This window comes from Diadema antillarum, unplaced genomic scaffold (assembly GCF_040938485.1).
Source record: "Diadema antillarum isolate AM-2024a unplaced genomic scaffold, OU_Dant_1.0 scf00000205, whole genome shotgun sequence".
In the NCBI taxonomy this organism is placed as follows: domain Eukaryota; kingdom Metazoa; phylum Echinodermata; class Echinoidea; order Diadematoida; family Diadematidae; genus Diadema; species Diadema antillarum.
Genome location: NW_027271094.1, coordinates 25,467 through 46,337, shown reverse-complemented (window position 1 = coordinate 46,337; position 20,871 = coordinate 25,467). Strand labels below are relative to the sequence as shown.

The window sequence follows — 20,871 nt, the reverse complement described above, 5'->3', positions numbered from 1 at the left end:
TCGACAAAGTAGGAGTCCAGCGCAATCGATAAATATATATGCAGGATCAAAGTTTGCGCACGATAGCTAAAGAGTCCAGTTATGCAGAATTCGGTGAATATAAAAACGTTCGGCTCTTTCGTCACGCACATCATGCATTATGCATCTATCTAATCAATTTTTCTTTGCCGCCCTCGACATTGAAACAGAGGCGGAGCTCGGACGAAACCCGGCCTCCGTAGAAGAAGAGGCCCTCCTGTGGCCAGCGGCACCAGTCACGGGGGCCCAGAGCCTACAACTTCGGAGGAGAGAGCCACACCAAATTGCCCAGAAGAAAACGGAGAATACATAAGGCAGACCCCCCCGCGTCCCCTTACGCTATTACTATATGAATGTATGGAATGTTTCTAGATATTCGGTTCACGGCAAAAGTGATGTTGAGGGTATCATGAATCAACACAAATCAATATGCATTTGTATGTCATAAAACCTTTAAGAGCACTGATGATCTTCATCTTAGTATGAAACATTTGTCTTCCACTATGTAATTATGAAGAAATAATAGTAGTTTCAGAGAGTGCTTCTTGCCAAAATCGAAAAACTGCTCTCGATCTAATCTATGCTAATGATATGCAGAGACGTCATTACTACAGGAAACAGCACCGCTGGCCTGCATCGACCAAGCTAAATGTGAATACACGTTCCATGCAAATCGCACATGAAAGGTGTTACTGGGAGGATTTTTTTTTTTGGGCAAATTACAGCAGTTTTAGTATGATATGTTGCGATTTCTAAAGTGCGTTTAGGAAATTATAGTCTTTGAAAGGGACCACAATACCAGTTTCATAAAATTATTTGATGTTATAAACTAGGAACAAGGAAGAAAATTTCAGACGTGTTTTGGCGTGCTTTTTTCCAAATTGACAGTGCAACCCAATGAGCATGGCCGTGTTCGTGTCAAGCGGAATGCCAAAGATTCAAAGATGAATGTGTTGATTAATCTGTGGCCATGAAGAGGCGATGGGTTTCTCTTGGCAATTGAAGTTAAAACTATTTTCAGTTACAGTTACAAGTACATGTACAACAATCAACGAATTAAAGCACAAACAATCCCACGTTCTACGCAATGAACTCTTTTCATTGCTGAGCCCGCTATTAGTGTTGGTCAGTTTCACAGTAAAGGGTGTAACTTTGATGTGGCAAGGGTCAAAAATTAAAGTTGTGTTTCCATTTCTATCTTTGCTTTTATTTTATATAGGAATGTCTATATTTTCAATATTTTGTCATTCCAGAGCTTAATTCTTTGGCTAAATATGAAAAATGAAGTGACTATTATGGAATTTTAGATAAATTTAGGTAAAAACAACAAGAATGTTTTGGTCACCCACAGCAACCAAATGAAGATAAATGGTGGATGTAATGCAACTTTTCATTTGCTGTGAACATGTATTTGAAATATCAAAACACTTTTCCCCCAACAGATATTCACTCTTGCAATTATTTGGATGTGAACTTCAAATTCTACGGTAAAAATGGTACCTGACAAATTATTTTTAAGTTAAAAGAATGTTCTAGAAGCAAGAGCCACTCTAAACATAGCCCTAAATTATCTCTTGGTAACAAACATTTATCAACCAAAATCCCAAAGAAATTCTATTATTTTTGACAAAGTTGAAATTTTCAGACTTGTGAGTTTCGGAGGCTTCAGTTAACAAACTAGTGTGTTTCAGAGGCTTCAAAACTGCTAACACAAAGTTCTAGTCTTGTATTCACTTAAAATAATAAAACTACAGTAAGCAACTATCACTACATGCTAGAATAACGACAGGGCATCAATAAAATGTGAATAACAGTATACAAATGTACAGAGTACATTTTATGGCAGTGCATAATGTTTACCCTTCATACTTATTATTATAAGGAAATTGGCTTCCACAAAAGTGAATAACAAACTGTGTACACTTTGAGCAATGCTAAGTTCAAATTTATGACATTACAAGAGGCAATATGATTCTAAAGGGAACTGCAACAGTAGCAATAAAAGTACACTGATTAGAAACATCTTTTTTCTTTTTTTGTGGCTTAAAGTTGGCAGCAATGCATGTTTCGGAGGCTTCATCATAACTGTTAACATGCAAAAATGGTCCATTTTAAGGTGATATGAAATACATTAATGCAGCTGATTGTTTCCAAATACACAACTAACAATGTTGTAACATGTAAAATAGTGTTTATTTGTATGCAGAAAAAAGGCTTTCCAACATGTATGTTAAGAGACAAAGAAAAATATCTTAAATCTTTATGCTCAGTTGTATACATACAATGTACACTGTATTTGCCTATGCATGACTTTGGCAATGCAGAACATGATTAGGCTACACACGTACAGCTGTATGCATTTGTCAAACTTTTCATCATAATGCAGTGAGAATTACTTTCAATGAGTTTGAACTGTAGCTCGACTTAATGCAAAGATTATGCTTGCTTGCTTTATAAGTGCAGTTTGTGGGATGTATATTGACATACATTGTAAACCACCCATCATAATTGTTTTTATGTGAAATCAATTTCAACTGTTGATGAGAAAGGGATAGAAAATAGACTATGTGATGGCATGACGGTTAGATTACAACATAGCATTGTAAAATATAGAAAGGGGAAAAAAGGCTTGTAAACATTCTTTTGCATATGGACCATGCCTGATATCCCCTACTATAGCTATCAAATGCAGTGATCATGGTCATAGAACAGCCATTCCATGTAAGGGTCATCATCAAACTGTCATCATCAAAATGGAGTTGGAATAATCAATATATTGGTGATATTATCATGGAGCTCAATAGAAATTGAAATGGTCAAGATCCCATTCATCTTTTTGAATCGCCTGTTGAAAAGATAAATGTACATACCCTACCCATGACTGTGTATGAATTTGAATTAAAAAAAAATGTTGACCAAATGTATAGTTCCTTATAGTATATGACAGTTAGAATTTTACTTTCTTTTTATGTGGTATACAAGTCACCCCTGTTTCATATAATTTAATTTTTAATTTACTAATTCTTCAAAGGCTTCTTTTTTTATAGTTATTTCATAAAATTCCAATTTGTGTGACTCCTGTGACAGCTACAACCTGTTTTTGAAGGTACACATTGAGAAATTGCTAACAGAACTTTTACTGTTTCTAAAAATGACAACCTTTTTAGCAAAAAATTAAAAAGCAGCAAATGTGTTTAAATATCTAAGTTTGTTAGAAACCTACAAGTTTGTTTTAAATAGTATATAAACCCACAGACTACAGTTTTAACCCTTTGAATTTCAAAATAGTTAGGGGCTTGTAACTTTTTCCAGAAAAGCCAGGACTAAACAGATTATAAAGATTTCAATCATTTCAACATTGTTCTTCATGAACATAATTTCTCCAGTCACCCACCCATGTAAACTACATGTACATGTACCCCATGACAACAGGCTATTTATAAGTAGAGGTCTATATGTCATTTATAAACAATCCTATCCCAACCATTACTGTCCATTTACTGCACTGAGAACTACATCCGCAAACATGTCATAGAGTCTCACACGTGTATGCAAAGAGATGTTTCGTAACACAAGTTACATTTTGTTTAATCAAAAATAGTCAAGTGGTCCATGCCAGCATAATAAAGTATGGAAAATAGGGTACAGTATCAAGATTGTGTTGCACCTAGCATGCATTAGATCTGACATACAGACTGACATAAGAAAACCTGTCTGAATGAAGTAATCAAATGTCAAAATTCCAAAACAGTACCCTGTGATCCAAGTCACACCACAGAAATGATAATCTGCAAGACGTTAGCTATTTTCAAATCCACTCACAAATTTATTGATTAATTACTTTCCTCCAAATAAGTATTGGAAATGAAAGCCAAAGAACTTGTTAAGAAATGGAAAGCTAAAAAAGTCAAGATTTTAGTATGGCAAAAACAAATGCCATGTGAGTAACAATGGAATGGATTTGTCAATGGGTTATAAAGGGACATGTAAAAGATTGTGTTTTGAAACTATTACACTCAAATGATAGTGAGTCGAAAGTGTAAAAATCCAAAAAATATTTTCCACCATTTGCTCTTGATCATGCATAAAAGATAGAACCTTAAATTCAAAAGTAATATATTTCTTAGTTAAGTGTATGCTTCCCTCTTGAATAACCATCTATTAAAGTCCTTGAATCTTCAGGACAGGAATAGTGTTCAGTTCTTTTTAAAAAAAGTGTATTTAACACTAAATAATCAAGTAATTGTTTGGTCTTCATTATCAAAGTGTAACCAGTCAAAAGAGTGATACAAATATGGTCACAACACTTCAACTTCTCTCAAGAGTAAAAATGAGTTATCCAACTTATAAAGAACATTGATGTATCCACAACTACTTGCTTTGTTGCACTACTGTTGCCAGATGTGGGCATGCACGCAAGCTGGAAGTCACTTTCATTGCTCACAATATCTAGCCTGTTCCATTGTTTCAAAAGGAAACCTACAAAATAAATGCTTTTCATACATTTAAACAACTATCTACACCTTGCTTGAGGAATCATTACGTCTCATTCGGTCCAAACAGTTATTTGATAGACTTAGAATTACACAATTGTAATCAAAACATTTCATTTACATGCTGTTAACATAAAATGAAGCCTCCGAAACATCTGGAAAATCGATTTGGTATGCCTTATGCTTTTATGAAAATCATGTGTGTTATGTAGAAAGTGATGGATAAATTGTGTCTTTTTTGGTTGATATACACTGTTTAAACATATTTGTAGGGCAACATCCTCATCTGCTCATATTTTATTGCTGAATGAAAAGGTGAGTTATGTGTGACACGTCTGCACTGTTTAAGAAAAATAGGTAAATCGTATAGATATATAAATAGATATAATCACAAAAATGCAGTGTTAACATCCGTTTGAAGCCTCCGAAACCACTTTTTCTCTATAAAGTGTATTGGCTCAAAAAATTATTGCAGTATCATAATGTTTTTATCATTTTTGTTGTCTGTCCATGTCTGTTGATGATTTCATGGCATAATTTGGGGCAGACACTCAAAGAATTTATCAGAAATGTCAAATTAGATGTTTTTGTTGTTTCGGAGGCTTCAATGAGTCTCGGAGGCTTCACGTGTTAACAGAAAATTTGTATTGTCTCCTATTTTCAGAGAGTTTGGCGGATCTTAACTATTTTTGGTCTATTAGGTTAGGGCCCCATATCCTACATTTTGACATATAGATTAGGTCGCTTCTCTTATCTATATTCATATTATTTGACTAAACACTTTGTTTCGGAGGCTTCAAAATTGCTAACGGAAATTTCACTTGATGGAATCAAATTATCACAAAATTTCAAATAGCCCTAGAATCAAGTGAACTTTGATGTAAGTCTAAAGTTTAGATGTACCTTACTATTTTCAGCATAAAAGAAAGTAACCAAAACACACCCACTGATCATTACTGTCCATCAAAGTTTGTAAACAATTGTTAACGGAAAATGAAGCCTCCGAAACCTCAAATTTGAAGTCATAGCATTCTAAAATAAAGGGCCAGATGCAAACCAAACTAATTTGGTCATTTCAATTGACCAAACAACTATGCTTTTAACATAAAAAATTAGATCTCTGCAGTTGCTGTAGAAAATTATTAACATTTCAAAAATGTTATATAAATTTCAATGCAACAAAATAGTCATTTTTAGGGTACATATGTGACTGTCAAAACAAAATGCATCAATACCTGGACCTGATTATGCTACCCAAGGTGGCTACTCATAAGGTGACTCACATGGGAAAAAATCTTTGAGATCTGTAAATCTATGTGTTCAGGGTGGGCCAAAAGGCTAAAAATTGAAAGTTACACCCTTTACCGTGAAACTGACCTGTGGGGTGTAGTGCTGCAGTACGCCCTGGTAATAGCGTCATGCTCAACTGCAGCTGAGCTTGACGAGGCTGACTCTTCAACAAGAACGTAAGTTCCAGTTTTTTCAGAGGAGCATATATCTCAAAAGAGAAAAAAGCAAGGGCATGTAGGCCTATACACCAATGGTAGCTGTCTCTTCTCGTTGGGTTTCAAATCTAAGGCTGGAATTGTAGAAACATGGCCAGCCCAGGATAGTATAGAGACAAATCCTCTCATATCACTTGAGCACTACAATTCTATAGTATGATCCACTACATATCACAGCGGTCCCAGTAAATTTTCAGCTAAAAATGCCCTGAAAAGAGCATTTCAGCCTTACTGAATCAGCTCTCGGGGAAGATCTTGGCCTAATCTATTCATGCATGATGTTTGGCTTACCGACTTTATGAATTAATTAAAAAAAAAAATGATGACATCATCAAATTGAAAACAATGGCACTGGCTCAAAAGACAATCGTTTATAAGGTATTGGTATAGCATATATCCAAATTTGGGAGAATAGTGAGCAAAAATGACAGAGATACGCGCAAATGAATGCCAGAAACATTACTTCATGAAATTACATTTCACTTTATTGATTTCAGATGATATGACATCATGTGATGTTGATTGAAATATACATACTGCTCACTTCTCTAATGGGATATAATATGACACAGTAAGGCATAGTTTTAAATCTAACAACAGAATGTGGTCCACTATCTATATATATAATACGCTAAGTTGTTGTTGTTGTCGCAGCCTTATGTATTCCCTGTTTTTTTTCTGGCGTCGATGGATTGCCTATCTCCACTGAAGCGGTTGGCTCTGGGCCACTGCGACCGGTGCCGTCGGCCGCGGGAGAGTATCCTGCATCGAACAGCGCGGGTTTAGTCCGCGCTCCACCTCCGTGTTGACATCGAGGACAACAAAGAAAAATTAATCAGATAGATGCATAAGGCATGATTGTGCGTGACGAAAGAGCCACGCGTGTTAATATTCTCCAAATTCTGCGCTGGACTCCTGCTTTCTCGATCGTCCATCTTTCAGCTTGCAGAGACAGTGGGATACTAAAGATAATGGGGTGCAGCGAAATCCATGTAATCTTTGGCGGACACACACGCACACACACAATGTACTCACGGGTATGCCAGTGTGTAGCCTGTGTATGTATGGACGATACACGGAACACTCTCTGCGTGCATGTGATATGGACTCTCATACGGTAATACAAGGCGCAGTTATACAGGGCATTTACGTACAGTTCGCCATTGGAGTGCCCAAATGAAAACAATGAATGTTGTTATTTTATTGTATTTTTGCACAACTACAGGATACTATGCAGCTCAGGTACGTAATTGAGTTTACTCTCGAGTTGGGTATCATTGTACTCAGACTGTTTAGGACAGCTATATATCCACTTAACTAGGACATGACCGTGCCAGTTGTGCCCTTCCATTAGAGATAACATGCGCCGCTGTCCATTCGTTTACTGCAGCTGCTGTAAACATATTCATAAGACATGCGCGGACGTTGGTGTAGTCTGTTCGCTTTGCCGACGACCTATTTTTGAAGCACAGTGAAAAAAAAAACGGAGTGGTTCTATGATCCATCAAACCAAGTTTGGTGATAAAAATAAAAGGGAGGGAGAAAATGAAGACAAAATATTCTATTCTTTCTCTCATAACGTGGGAAAAGAAATATTAAAGAAAAAAAAAAAAACGGGGCCCTGAGACCCATGGATTCCCACGGGTGCCTAAAACCTAATGACTATGATCTCCCCCTCCCCAAATAATAATGATAATAATAATGATAATATAATAATAATAATGATAATATTATACAGTCTGAAGCAGATAAACGAGTGGTTCTATGATCTATAAACCAAGTTTGGGTGATAAAAACGAAAAGGAGGGAGCAAATGAAGACTAAAATATTTTTTTTTTTCTCCGCACAACAGCAACAAAACACTGGGGGTCTATGAAGTAGTCCTACTCAGCACAAGATTACGTATGTTAGTGCAGTAAAGCAGTTTTGGACAGTTTGCGCAGGATTTTCTTCAGAAAAGCCTGTTATCAAGAGCAGAAAAATGGGGGAAACAGATTTTTACAATTCTTAACAAATTAACATTTTCGCCTCCCTTGATTCATCCCTATATTATGAATCTACTCTCTCCCCCTAATAATAATAATAATAATAATAATAATAATAATAATAATAATTACAACATCAATAACAATGACACACTGAAATCAGACAATAGGTCAATGCAAATGAATGGGGGGGGGGGGGTGCTATGATCCATAACGAAGAGTGGACGGAAGAGACACAAACAGGTACTGCATGGATTGTTTTAATGTTAAAATGAAATATTAATGATAATGAAGCTATTTGAATCATTCATCAAGCGTAGAGTAACCTTGCACATGACGGAAAAAAAGATATTCACTATCCTTGACCTATAAACTTTTTTCCTTAATTCCCTTGAGTCATCCCTATGTCGATGAATTATATAGAATTATAATAAAACCGAATGACTATGATCTCCTCTCCACCCAAATAATAATAATAATAATAATGATAATAACAATGATAATTAACAGTCTCAAAGAGATAAACGGGTGGTTCTACGATCCATCCAACCAAGTTTTTGTGATAAAAAACAGAAATGAGGGAGCAAATGAAGACAAAAATATTCCATGTGTATTTCTTCTCTTATAACGTGGGTAAAGAAATATCAAAGAAAAAATACGAAGCCCTGAGACCCGTGGATTGCCACGGGTGTGAAAATAATGGCCATGATCTCCCTATCTCCCCCTCCCCAAATAATAATAATAATAATGATAACAATATGATAATATTAATAATGATGATGTACAGTCTGAAGCAGATAAACGGATGGTTCTATGACCTATCAAATGAAGTTTTGGTGATAAAAACTAAAAGGAGGTAGTAAATGAAGAAGAAAATATTTTATTTTACTCTCATAACGTGGGAAAAGAAATATGAATAAAAAAATATGACGCCCTGAGACCAGCCATGGATTCCCACGGGTTCCTGTATGGAGGCAAGAGCAGGGGGTAATCAATATCAAAGTCAAAGGGTCAAGGGTATCTCCCTGTTTCAATGGGAAGAATCTGTGGGCAGAACTTTCAGGGAATCTCATAAGCATTTTTAGTAATTTTTCCCCGAATGTTTGTTTTTGTTTTTGTTTTTTGTTCTGTGGGGGTGGAAATGTGTATGTGTGTGGGGGTGGGTGAGGGACAACAAGACAATCGTTGGACTTCAACGGGTGCAGATTACCCCTCGGAACTCAAGTTCTATAATAAAAGCAAGTGGCGGGAAGATCCCAACCAATGGACCAGATCGCCGCGCAGGTACTGCTTTTAATGTAATATTAAATTTCTGGGAAGGGTGGTCATGGGTAGAAGAGAGCACAATTTAACGAAGGATTGAGAAAACTTTTTTTTTCCTTCAAATTTCAATAAAAATGTGCAAAATCGTATATGAAAAGAAAAGTAAAGGCCCTCAGACCCGTGGATTTCCACGGGTGTTGCTAGTAAAACAAATAATTATGTTGTTAAGGGTGAAATTTTACCTGCAGGAAATTCAATGGTGTACAGCTTGAGGGGTGGTCTGAACTGCTTGACCAAGACTAGGCAGTCATAGTGTAACAGCCTGTTGAGAATGGCAATCATAGCCACAGCTAAACAAAGACAAATAAGAAAATACAGTGTTAGCGAAATGTCACATCCTTGAGCAATCTACTAGGTTGCATGCAGAAGACAATATTCTAGTGGCTTGCAATGAACAGTCACATTTCAGGTGTCATGCAGCATGTTCACATTTTGCACTTTTGGTAAACGAGGTGATTCTAATTCAGTGTTAAGGCCTACATTTCATTGTTTTCCACATACATAAAACATAAAAAGTCATGATGCCAGTGTTCAAGCAAGACTTTAGAAACTACGAGCACTTGGCAACTGAGACTACTTATGACTTCACCACTGCTTCCCATAGCAGCCACTTAAAACGCTGCACAAAGTACTCTATGATGGATGCGAATTTGATGCGACTACTTATGACTTTACCACTGCTTCCCATAGCAGCCACTTAAAACACTGCACAAAGTACTCTATGATGGATGCAAATTTGATGCAACTACTTATGACTTTACCACTGCTTCCCATAGCAGCCACTTAACCCTAATCAGGCTGGGGGGGGGGGGGGGGGGGCGGAATCCGCCCTCCCCTCGACGTTTCGCGCAATATCTTCGCAGCGCAGTAAGCTCCCGCCGCGATGTTTCATGACTTTTTTCTTTCAAGTATCGCGCAACTTTTGAGACCAAAATTGTTGCACCCGCGCGTACGGTTTTGACGTGACACCCGTTCGAAAAAAATTTGTCAACCCCAAAATTGCTCCAAAACGTGATTTTGTGTACAAATCCAATGCAAATTGTGTTTTTTCAATTAATTCACATAAAAATTCATATCTTGACTTAGAATGGACGAAATTAATTCATTTTAGCATAATAAAGCTTCAAAAAATGTCTGTGACAAATTTTGGCCAAAAAACAAACAAAAACAAAAGGTTGAAAAACAAAGAAATACATAAGAAATTCAAAAAAACAATCAAATACATAAGAAATTAATTTCGATACAGATTTTTTTTTAACCTATGTCTCAGGAGAATGATACAAGAAACATATTAAAAAAGAAATTAGCTTAATTAGAGCATTAATAAGTGATTTAGAGCCCAAAACTGATTTTATGCATAAATTACAATAATTAATTAATATAAAATATGAGAACAATTTTTCGGAGAAAGCAACCACACATTTTGATAGTATACGTCGCGGGTACCGCGTGTGCCGATTTTCGGTGCGATCACGCGTTCCATAGGCGAGATCTGAAGGGGGGGCGGAATCCGCCCCCCCGATATAGCATAGCCAAAAAAGCCCAGCCTGATTAGGGTTAAAACGCTGCACAAAGTACTCTATGATGGATGTAAATTTGATGCGACTACTTATGACTTTACCACTGCTTCCCATAGCAGCCACTTAAAACGCTGCACAAAGTACTCTATGATGGATGCAAATTTGATGCGACTACTTATGACTTTACCACTGCTTCCCATAGCAGCCACTTAAAACGCTGCACAAAGTACTCTACGATGGATGCGAATTTGAATTTTGTCGATTTTGTCCATGATACTGGTTTATAGCAATACATGCTATTCAGACTAGTAAATGAATGTCTTTGATGGAACAACAATGCAGAACTTATGGTTGCATGAATACAAAATTGTTTGTCATTACTGCTTCCAGCCATGTCACTTTCACTCTGATACAGCATAAGACTACGCTGCTGAATCTCGAGGGGAGCTCGACTGATTGAGGTTGGTGAATATGATGTGACTATCTTATGGTCATAAACATATCATCTGAAAGCTGAATATATTCTCTATAACATTTGTGAGACCTTTTTGTGATATAAGAGCATGTTGTGTGAAAAAAATGAGGTGGTAACATGTAGAAGTAAGTCTGCAAATGATAATTATGTGACATACGAGGGTAAGGGTGCCCTCACTCAGATTATTACACAATATGAAAGTTTAGACCAAAAGCTTTGAAATGACGTATAACATGACACATTAATGTCAATAATAACATTCAGAAATGGCCATCAACAATCTTGTGTCTGCAAACTACAAAATGTCTGAGCAGTCTGGCTTCACCTTGTGTGACAGAAATAGGGTTAATGAACATGTTTAAAAAAGGAACCTCGGGACTCGAACCTGCCATCCACTGCTTTCCAGGCAGTGACACTACCGCCAGTCTATCCCTAGTTGCTAGCAGGCTTTGTCCGCTGTCATCTTCTCAAGTACTTTTGGGATCATGGAAAAGGTGGGAATGCGTACTCCAGTATTCCTCTCCATGGCATTGAGGGTATGTCCATTGCATGAGCTTGTGGGTTGTGATGCTTCATGCAGTACATGGGGAGTTGTTTGTCTAGAGAAGATGTAAACATGTTGATTTCAGGATGTGTCATATAGAGTACCCACCAGACAAAAATCTATCACATAGTTCTCCTTTCCCAGTATATGGCATGCTTTTAGTGAAATGTTACGCTTCAGGCACTATTTTAGAGTCTCCCGTCACAGAAAGGGGTTAGAGATCTTGTGCCCCCTTGCCTGTTTATGTTAGACACTACCATCATGTTGTTTGACTTTATTAGTATGCACAGTTTGTTTAGTACTTGTCTTTGAAATTCCCTTCGTGCTTGTTGGACTGCTTTCACATCCAGCATGTTTGCATGCCATTTTGCATATTCTTGCCCCCAACATCCTAAACCTTTCTGTCTGTGATGTGGGATCCCCAACCCTGCAGGGATGCATTGTCATTGCGGTCAAGGTGGGGGAAGGGTTCCTTGTTGGTTTCCCCTTGCACGAAAACGTCTGTGGGATTAATTTGTCGGGGGGGGGTTCTTGGTTGGTGAATTCTTGGCTGGTGAAGTTGGGGTAGCTTTGGAATTTGGAACCCCCCTGACTGTTTTGGGGCAATTAGTTGTGAGAGATGTTTTCCTCTGAACCATTCAAGTTCCCTCAGATTGGTATTTGACTGGAATTCTGGAGTACATCCCACTCTAAATAGTCAGAATTGTGGCCTAGGATCTCACATGCCCCTCCCATCCTTGTGAAGGGTCTTTGAGAACAGGGTATAAGATCGTGTGTCACCAGTGATTCCTCACCATGGGTTAGCCTTTTGACCACGAAGATTCTCACAAGTACTAGTGGTAGGCAGATCTGGTGGTAGGTGTACTCTGTCTGCCTGTGAATGGGACATCATACTGATACTGATAGCTGTAAGGATGAGCTTATCTTGGCTCGGAAAGTGGACCTGTTGCCTATCACTGAAGGATCTAGGCTTGCACACTGTATGTAGATCTAGACAGTTTGTAGATCGTCTTATCAGCTGTAGTGCTTGTGCTCTTCTACACCACATCTTTCTGCTTCTAAAAGGCAGTAGCGAGGTAGCCTTGATATACAGCGAGTCGCATTGAGGCTCTAGTTGAGGCATTGATGGCTGATATGTGCCAGTTTCTGTTTTGGAAGTTTCACAAACGGAGGTTGTTTGATTGCCCTGCTTTCTCATGCTCATGTTGCCAATGCGAAAAGCTATGTCTTGGACTGACAGAGTGGTAAGATACTTGTTCACAGTCCTCTTCAGCGATTCAGAAGTTTTGGTTTACTTCTTTTACACATGATTTCAATTGTGCACGTTGTTGGTCTAAATTTTTCGAAGTCCTTAGCAGTCCTCAGAAGGCATGACCATCATGACCATGCTTTTCTTCACATTTTGTGGACATCTGAGCGGAGAGTTTATGCCAAAGATTGACTTCCCAGTTTCTCTCGCCTGTTCGTTGCTGTAGCGTAGTGTGCTGTATTGTCATTTCTCATGGATTCGGAGAGTGAACTTACAGAAGTCCTTCCAGTTTTTTGAAGCAGCTCGTCACATGTGGATGATGACAAGAGACCCGGGGTCTTTTGGTCACCTGAGTATTGCAAGTTCACCTTCCCAGTATTCTTGCAGACTCTTACCTGACAACATTGAAAACTTGTGGAGCAGGGTGCAGCTGTGAGAGGTGGGTGCACGGTGTCCATTTGCATATTTCCTTACCCTGGTAAAAATACCAGCCAGGTACACTATACTTAGAAAGTTTGACTAAATATGCAGTTTGAAAAGAAAAAACAAAGAGTTAAAAGGACTGTACAGTACTGGTTGAGGTGAGGATTCAGGTTTATAACATTCCTAAGTGAGATAATGAGAAACCTCTTATGAAATATAAAAGAGATTTTTTTTTTTTTGTGATGAAAATGGGTTTTCAAATGGCTGAGATATCTAAAAAAGTGATAATAATAAAAGGTAACAGGCCATGACATGACTTGTTTTTGGATATCGCTGCCATTTAACGATTTTCATCAAATAAACTTTTGATTCCCCTCAGAATTGCACACTCTCTGACATCTCATAGAGTGGTTTCTGAATATCTCGCAAAAAGTTAAAGCTAAATCCTCACCTCAACCAGAACTGTACAGTCTCCTTATAAGCTCGATCACTTCTGATTATACAAAGAATAATTTTGAATATTTCTTAATTTGGGAGGTTTATAGCTCCCTAGGGGCCCCCAAGGGGAGCACGGTGCCCATTCCAACAAATTGAGATCCTATCCCCTAGGTGTGCTACCTGCCAAGTTTGGTGAAAATGCATTATGCTGTTTTCAAGAAGAAGATGAAAATGTAGAATTTAGGTCCAAATTTTGACCATCCCCCCCCCCCCCCCCCCAGCGCCAAGAGGGGCACCCTCTAATATTCTGCCATGAACAAAGTGTAAATAACAGTTATCAATGTACTAACTTAGCTCTATCACTTCTGGTTCTGGAGAAGAAAATTTGTAAAAATTCCTTAATTCAATATTTTGAACAAATTTATATCCTAACCCCCTAGGCATGCAACTTGCCAAGTTTGGTGAAAATCCATCTGGTGGTTTTCAAGAAGAAGATGAACATGTACAATTTAGGTCCCTAACTGGACCCCTCCCCCACCTTCCCCCTCCCCTCCGGAGACAGGGGGGGGGGGGGGGCACCCTGATTCTGCCATGAACAAACTTGAAACTACAGTCATCAGGGCACCCAAGTGGGGCATGGTGCCCATTCGAACAAACCGAGATCCTCTCCCCCAAGCATGCTACTTTCAAAGTTTGGTGAAAATCCAACAAATGGTTTTCAAAAAGATGAAAATGTAAAAAATTTAGCATGACGCACGATGCATAATGCATGACGGACACTGGACTAAGAATGATTGCAATAGCTCACCTGAGCCTTTGGCTCAATCTAAGTCTAATCTAAGTCCAAGTCGAACTCTCTGGCGAAAGATATCTCTTCATCTCTGTCCCTTTCTCGATCTAGACTAGGGCTCTGTAAACGAGAGACACGACAATGTCTCTGTGTTTTGATGTGTATGGTGGCGAGGTTTAGAGGGTCTTGCTTGGTTTGTACTCCCTCACAGGTCTGAAAATTCAAAATCTCCCACGTGTGGTAGGGGGATATCCCCTCCCACACCCTCCTCCTTTAGATCACCTTCCATGGACTTATACAAAGTGAAGACCCACACACACTTCTCTGATAAAAATTTAGGGATGTTCCACCAAGAGTGTGCATCAGATCATTGTACAGTGCCGACCGCGGGAAACGTCACGCTTTTCCGAGATCTGGACGAGGCCACTGACGCGTATCCCCGCGGGTACCCGCGGGTATACGCGTTCAGTGGACGAGTCCATCCGCCCGCACGGATAATCCATCCTCGGGAATTTGCGTCTCGATTGACGCGGGTTGGACGAGGGTGGACGAGGGTGGACGAGGGTATTCAAGGGCACATTCCCGTTAAGCTTTATTTTTGACCGCTCAATCAAAATACATTTCATGGAGTTCCGACTTTGCCCATTTTCATCAAATTCCGATTTCAGGGGCTTCTTTTCGATTTAATCACACTCTGATGTCCACTGCCTTGATTGTTCGCTACTTTCTAAAGAAGTACACCTGCGGAAGTTGTGCACATGCGTTCATCACTCAAGTATCAATAATTATTAGAACATATCGACATCGGTTACGATCATCTCGCTATTCACGACTTTTAACGACCTGCGCCACCAAAATTTCATTGCTGAAAATTCGGTGGCCCAATCGGGCTACAAAAAAAAGTCGGATGTTTGCCTTTACTTTTGAAAATGAACAGCGGTAACAGTCGGCTCCGTAAGACGCAAAAATGAATGTCGCATGTTTACTTTTGATTTTAGAAATGAATCACGGTGACATTTGACTCCGTATGATACTGGAATAAATACCGAATGTTTGCTTTGGCGTTCGGAAGTGAATGATAATATTCAACTCCGTAAGACGATAAGATAAATGCCGGATGTTTGCTCTTACGTTCGAAAGTAAATAGCAATAACATTCAGCTCCGGAAGATGCTTGAGTAGGCTATATGTCGAATGATCCCTTTGACGTTCGGAAATGAATAACAAAAATATTCAACTCCGTACGATGATAAAATAAAAGACGGATATTTGCTTTTACTTTCGAAAATAAATAGCAATAACATTCGGCTTCGGAAAATGCTAACATAAATGTCAGATGATTGCTTTTACGTTCGGAAGTGAATAGCAGTAATATTCTGCTCCACACGATGCTAAAATAACTGTTGGATGTTTGCTTTTAGATTTCGAAATGAATAACAGTAACATTCAGGTGCGTTCGGTGGTAAAATTAATGTTCAATGATTGCTTTGATGTTCGGAAATGAATAACAATGACATTCAACTCCGTATATACGTTTATAAAATATACAATGTATATCTGATGTTTGCTTTTACGTTCGGAAGTAAATAGCAATAACACTCAGCTCCCGAAGATGCTAAAGTAAATGTCGAATGATCCCTTTGACGTTCGGAAATAAATAACAAAAATATTCAACTTCTTACGATAATAAAATGAATGACGGATGATTGCCTGTACTTTCGAAAGTAAATAGCAATAGCATTCGGCTCCGGAAGATGACAAAATAGATGTCAGATGATTGCTTTTACGTTCGGAAGTGAATAGCAGTAATATTCTGCTCCATACGATGCTAAAATAACTGTCGGATGTTCGCTTTTAAATTTCGAAATGAATAACAGTAACATTCACCTGCGTTCGATGGTTCGGAAATGAACACAATAATATTCAACTCCGTGTATACGATGATAACATAAATGTCTGATGTTTGCCTTTATGTTCAAGAGTAAATGGCAATAACATTCAGCTCCGGAAGATGCTAAAATAAATGTCGAATGTTTGCTGTGACGTTCGGAAATTAATAACAAAAATATTCAACTCCGTATATACGATTTTGCGTTCGGAAGTGAATAGCAGTAATGTTCTGCTCCATACGATGCTAAAATAACTGTCGGATGTTCGCTTTTAAATTTCGAAATGAATAACAGTATACATTCAGCTGCGTTCGATGGTTCGGAAATGAACACAATGATATTCAACTCCGTGTATATGATAACATAAATGTCTGATGTTTGTTTTTATGTTCAAGAGTAAATAGCAATAACATTCAGCTCCGGAAGATGCTAAAATAAATAACGCATGTTTGTTGTGACGTTCGGAAATGAATAACCAAAATAACTCCGTATATACGATGATAAAATAAATGTCTGATATTCGGTTTTACGTTCGAAATATAACAATAACAATCAGCTCCCTTCGACTTTCGGAAATGAATGATAATAATATTCAACTCCGTACGATGTTTAAATAAATGTCGGATGCTTGCTTATAATTTATATTGCTATGTACTTTCGCAAATAAATAGCAATAACATTCGGCTCCGGAAGATGCCAAAATGATTAATGTCACATGATTGCTTTTACGTTTGGAAGTGAATAGCAGTTACATTCTGTTCCGTACTATGCTAAAATAAATGTCGGATATTTGCTACATGTGTATTACATTTCGAAATGAATAGTAACATTTGGCTGCGTTTGATGGTAAAAAACAAAACAAAAACAAAACAAAACACACACACACACACACAAAACTGTCTGATGTCTGCCTTGACGTTCAAAATTCGGCCCCGTACGATATGATGAAATAATTGTCAGATGACTCATTTCACTTTCGCAAGTGGACAACAGTGACATTCGGCTCCGTACGATGATAAAATAGATGTCGGATGTTTGCTTTTATATTTGGAAATGACTAACTGTTAAATTCTGCTCCGTATACGACAGAGCTGCTAACCTTTCGAAGCACAAATTAGTACTCAGCAGCTCCAAAATTCGTATTTTCCACCAGAATTCGTATTTTTTTCAATCTCCCTCTTTTTGCTATGAGGCCTACAGGCTCTAAACATAACGTTATGACACATGCCGAAGCATCCAGCTGGTCACCAGCACGATAAAGATTCTAAACTACGCAATGTTCAGCGTTGATTGATTGCTTTCTCGCAATGTGTACAAGTGCAAGTTTGTACCTCCAAAATCTTTCTGGGCTGATTATGGAAGCTTCCATTTTCTAGCAGGGGACGGGGAATGCTTGATCTTCTCAAGAGAGCTTCTGTGTGAGCGGATGCAAAACTCTGTTCTGTGTTTCCAATTATGTACTATCAAAACATAATCATGCGTTGTTTTCAGGCTTTTTTCATTTTATTGGATTTTAAACATCAGTATTTTTCGAAGTATTCCAATTCCTTTTCCCCTGACTGGAATCGGAAAGTCTGCTATAACGATGATCGCAAAATGCCGCGCTGTGTGTGGAAGCGCCGATGTGGTGCAAACACGTGGCTTCATTTTCAAGTTTAAATGAATGCGCCATGTGCTCCTGCCTATAAGAGGTTACTGCAAGTTCGATGGATCGAATGCGCCATAGCTGAGCTGAGCTGAATGGCTTGTTTACGGTAAACATGCAATTTACGTTCGATATGAAGAAATCATTACGTCTTTCACGAGGGAAAAACACACAAAACAACAAACAAACAAACAAAATACACCCACGAACGAATGTTGATAGCCAAAACTTTGAAAAGTAATAAGCAGTTTTGATGCGCGTGAACTGAAATTAATTGTCATTACACGTTGTATTTTGCTGTCTAACCAGGTGATGACTGTATCTCATTGGACCTTCTCGTAGTGAATTTGTCTGGGCATACGAGACCTTTCATGTATTTCTGTGATTGCATTTTTAATTGACTAAATAATCAATCCTTTTGTTATTGTTCAGGGAACATTAGATATTCGATCAAGTACACTATAATCGACTCTTCGATGTTCCCTACTATGCGCCAAAAGAAAGGCTATAGACATAGAACCATGATATCTTTGGAATTTTTCCTTTAATTCAACTAATGAGCTGGTTCTTCGATCGATATTTCCAGGATACTTACACGCTGTTTATTCCAATGCGCGCATTCTTTCGTCTGGCACGCACCTGGGTGTGGCACCTGCTTTTGTGGAAATTTCCACAAGGGAGAGGGGTGGGGTGTCAAGTTTCTTCGAGCCGAAGAGACTGCATACACAATCTCTTCGCTTTTATTTATTGTCATTCGTGTTTTCGCCTTATTCTTTGCTGATATTGAACATTTAGATTTAACTTTACGAAAGTTGCTATAGCACATGGTTCGTTTTGTTGTGAGGTGTACGTAATTTCTTTTTTTTTAATCATTCTTGAGAGGGGAAAGAAGAGTAAGGGGGAAAGAAGACTAGAGGGAAAGGGAAATAAAACAAACGTCACGTACGCTGAGCATTCACAGGAAGCCGTCTTTTTACACCAGTCACCAGCATAGTTATCATCACTATCAGACATCACTCAAGATCATTTTAGCCTTTTCCTATGATCAACATTAAGAAACACGCATAATCCCTCGAGATAAATACCTAGGAAACTCAATAATAAATACAAAGTATCAACACCTCCCAACAACACAAACATTTAGAAAAGACAGCAAATAGCACATCGAAGCGACTGGGATCAAACTCCGTCGCTTCGATTGCAGCGAAGCGGAGAAATTGCCGTTACGAAAATAACAGTGCGAGACACTAAGAGAATTACGTTTAAATACTTCAAAGTATAAAGGGAACAGATAAAGTGATATAAAATGTAAGAAATCGTACTAAACGAGGTGTGAGAAACGACGGAAATAAAACGAAGTTTAGTAGTAAGCTTAGGCCCTAGCAAAAGTTTTGCAGCACCGAAAGCTACGCGAAAATAAACACACATATAAAACTCGGTATTGCGACGAGATCCTATGGGATCAAGTCAATAAACGATACAAAACAAAGGAAATTGATTCATTTTGACGGGAAAATAGTTTGTTATAAGTATTCTGTTATATGAGATCTCCTTTAATAGGCCTAGAAATAATCGAGTTTCCACGATACTCTGGAAAGAAAGTTCGAACGCTTTTCACCTGCACATATACTGCAGAGGGCAGTGCACATCAGTCATCAATACACGAACAGAAACTCACCTCTACAACTTCCTCGCAGAAAATGATGCAATAGCGTTATAAAAAAAAACAGACAACACTCTAAAAATCATTTCGTACTTGGGAGGCAAGGGACAAGAGGATGAAAAGAAGAGAAAAAGAAGCAGACATTGCACAACGGGACGCTTTCACCCCGCCTCATACGGTACTGTAGTGGCAGCTGGCTAATTGGGATACCACGGCGATCCATGTAAACATCCAGGGTCCGTAGGCGACAGGGATTCACGCGCGCGAAGTTCTGTTCGGTGTACACAGTACGCAAGCAGCGATATGCGTGTGCGCACATTTTTCTATTCAGCGCTTTCCACATACGGTGCGTACGCGTTGCATCGATATCCCAGCTGAATACAGATAACATGGCACATGCGACGTGCGTTTGCTATATTTTTACCCACACCGATGAAAATCGGCAGGGGGTTATGTAAAGGGTTCCGTATGTTTGTTTGTTTGTTTGTTTGTTTGTTTGTTTGTTTGTGTACAAGATAACAAGAGAACGGGTTAACGGATTTGCACGAAATGTTCAGAGGATGTTTGGATAATGGCAGGAAAGAATCGATTAGATTTTGGTGATAATCGGTTGACCCTTGCAAATTCTGTGTGACCTTGAAGTTTTGACCCCATGGTATACTAGTATAGTGACCACTCCGAAAATTTCCTGTTTCTCACTTTGCGATTTTCCGCCACCATACGAAAACATAAACTCCCAAACGATCCGACTTCGCTGCTCAAATGTTCGTAAGAATTCCGAAATTTACGTTTAGGCCTATTTGAGGGACTATGTCCTTCTAGATTTATGAAAGTTCGTTCTCCGTCGTCACAAACTGGCCCGTATTTTGATGATTTTTCAAATTAACATTGATTGTTTTTTTCGTTGGAGGA

At 38.5% G+C, this 20,871-nt stretch overlaps 1 protein-coding gene across 1 annotated transcript in view; it reads right to left on the bottom strand.

The window, feature by feature from the left end:
* Positions 1-20,871, bottom strand: part of LOC139724020 (ADP-sugar pyrophosphatase-like) — a gene marked incomplete at its 5' end in the record, with an annotated part of 131,155 nt that overhangs the window by 96,820 nt on the left and 13,464 nt on the right. Inside the window, one exon of the mRNA XM_071635218.1 lies at positions 9,507-9,614. Within this exon, the coding sequence (XP_071491319.1) occupies positions 9,507-9,614 (108 nt within the window). The remainder of the gene's footprint in view (positions 1-9,506; positions 9,615-20,871) is intronic.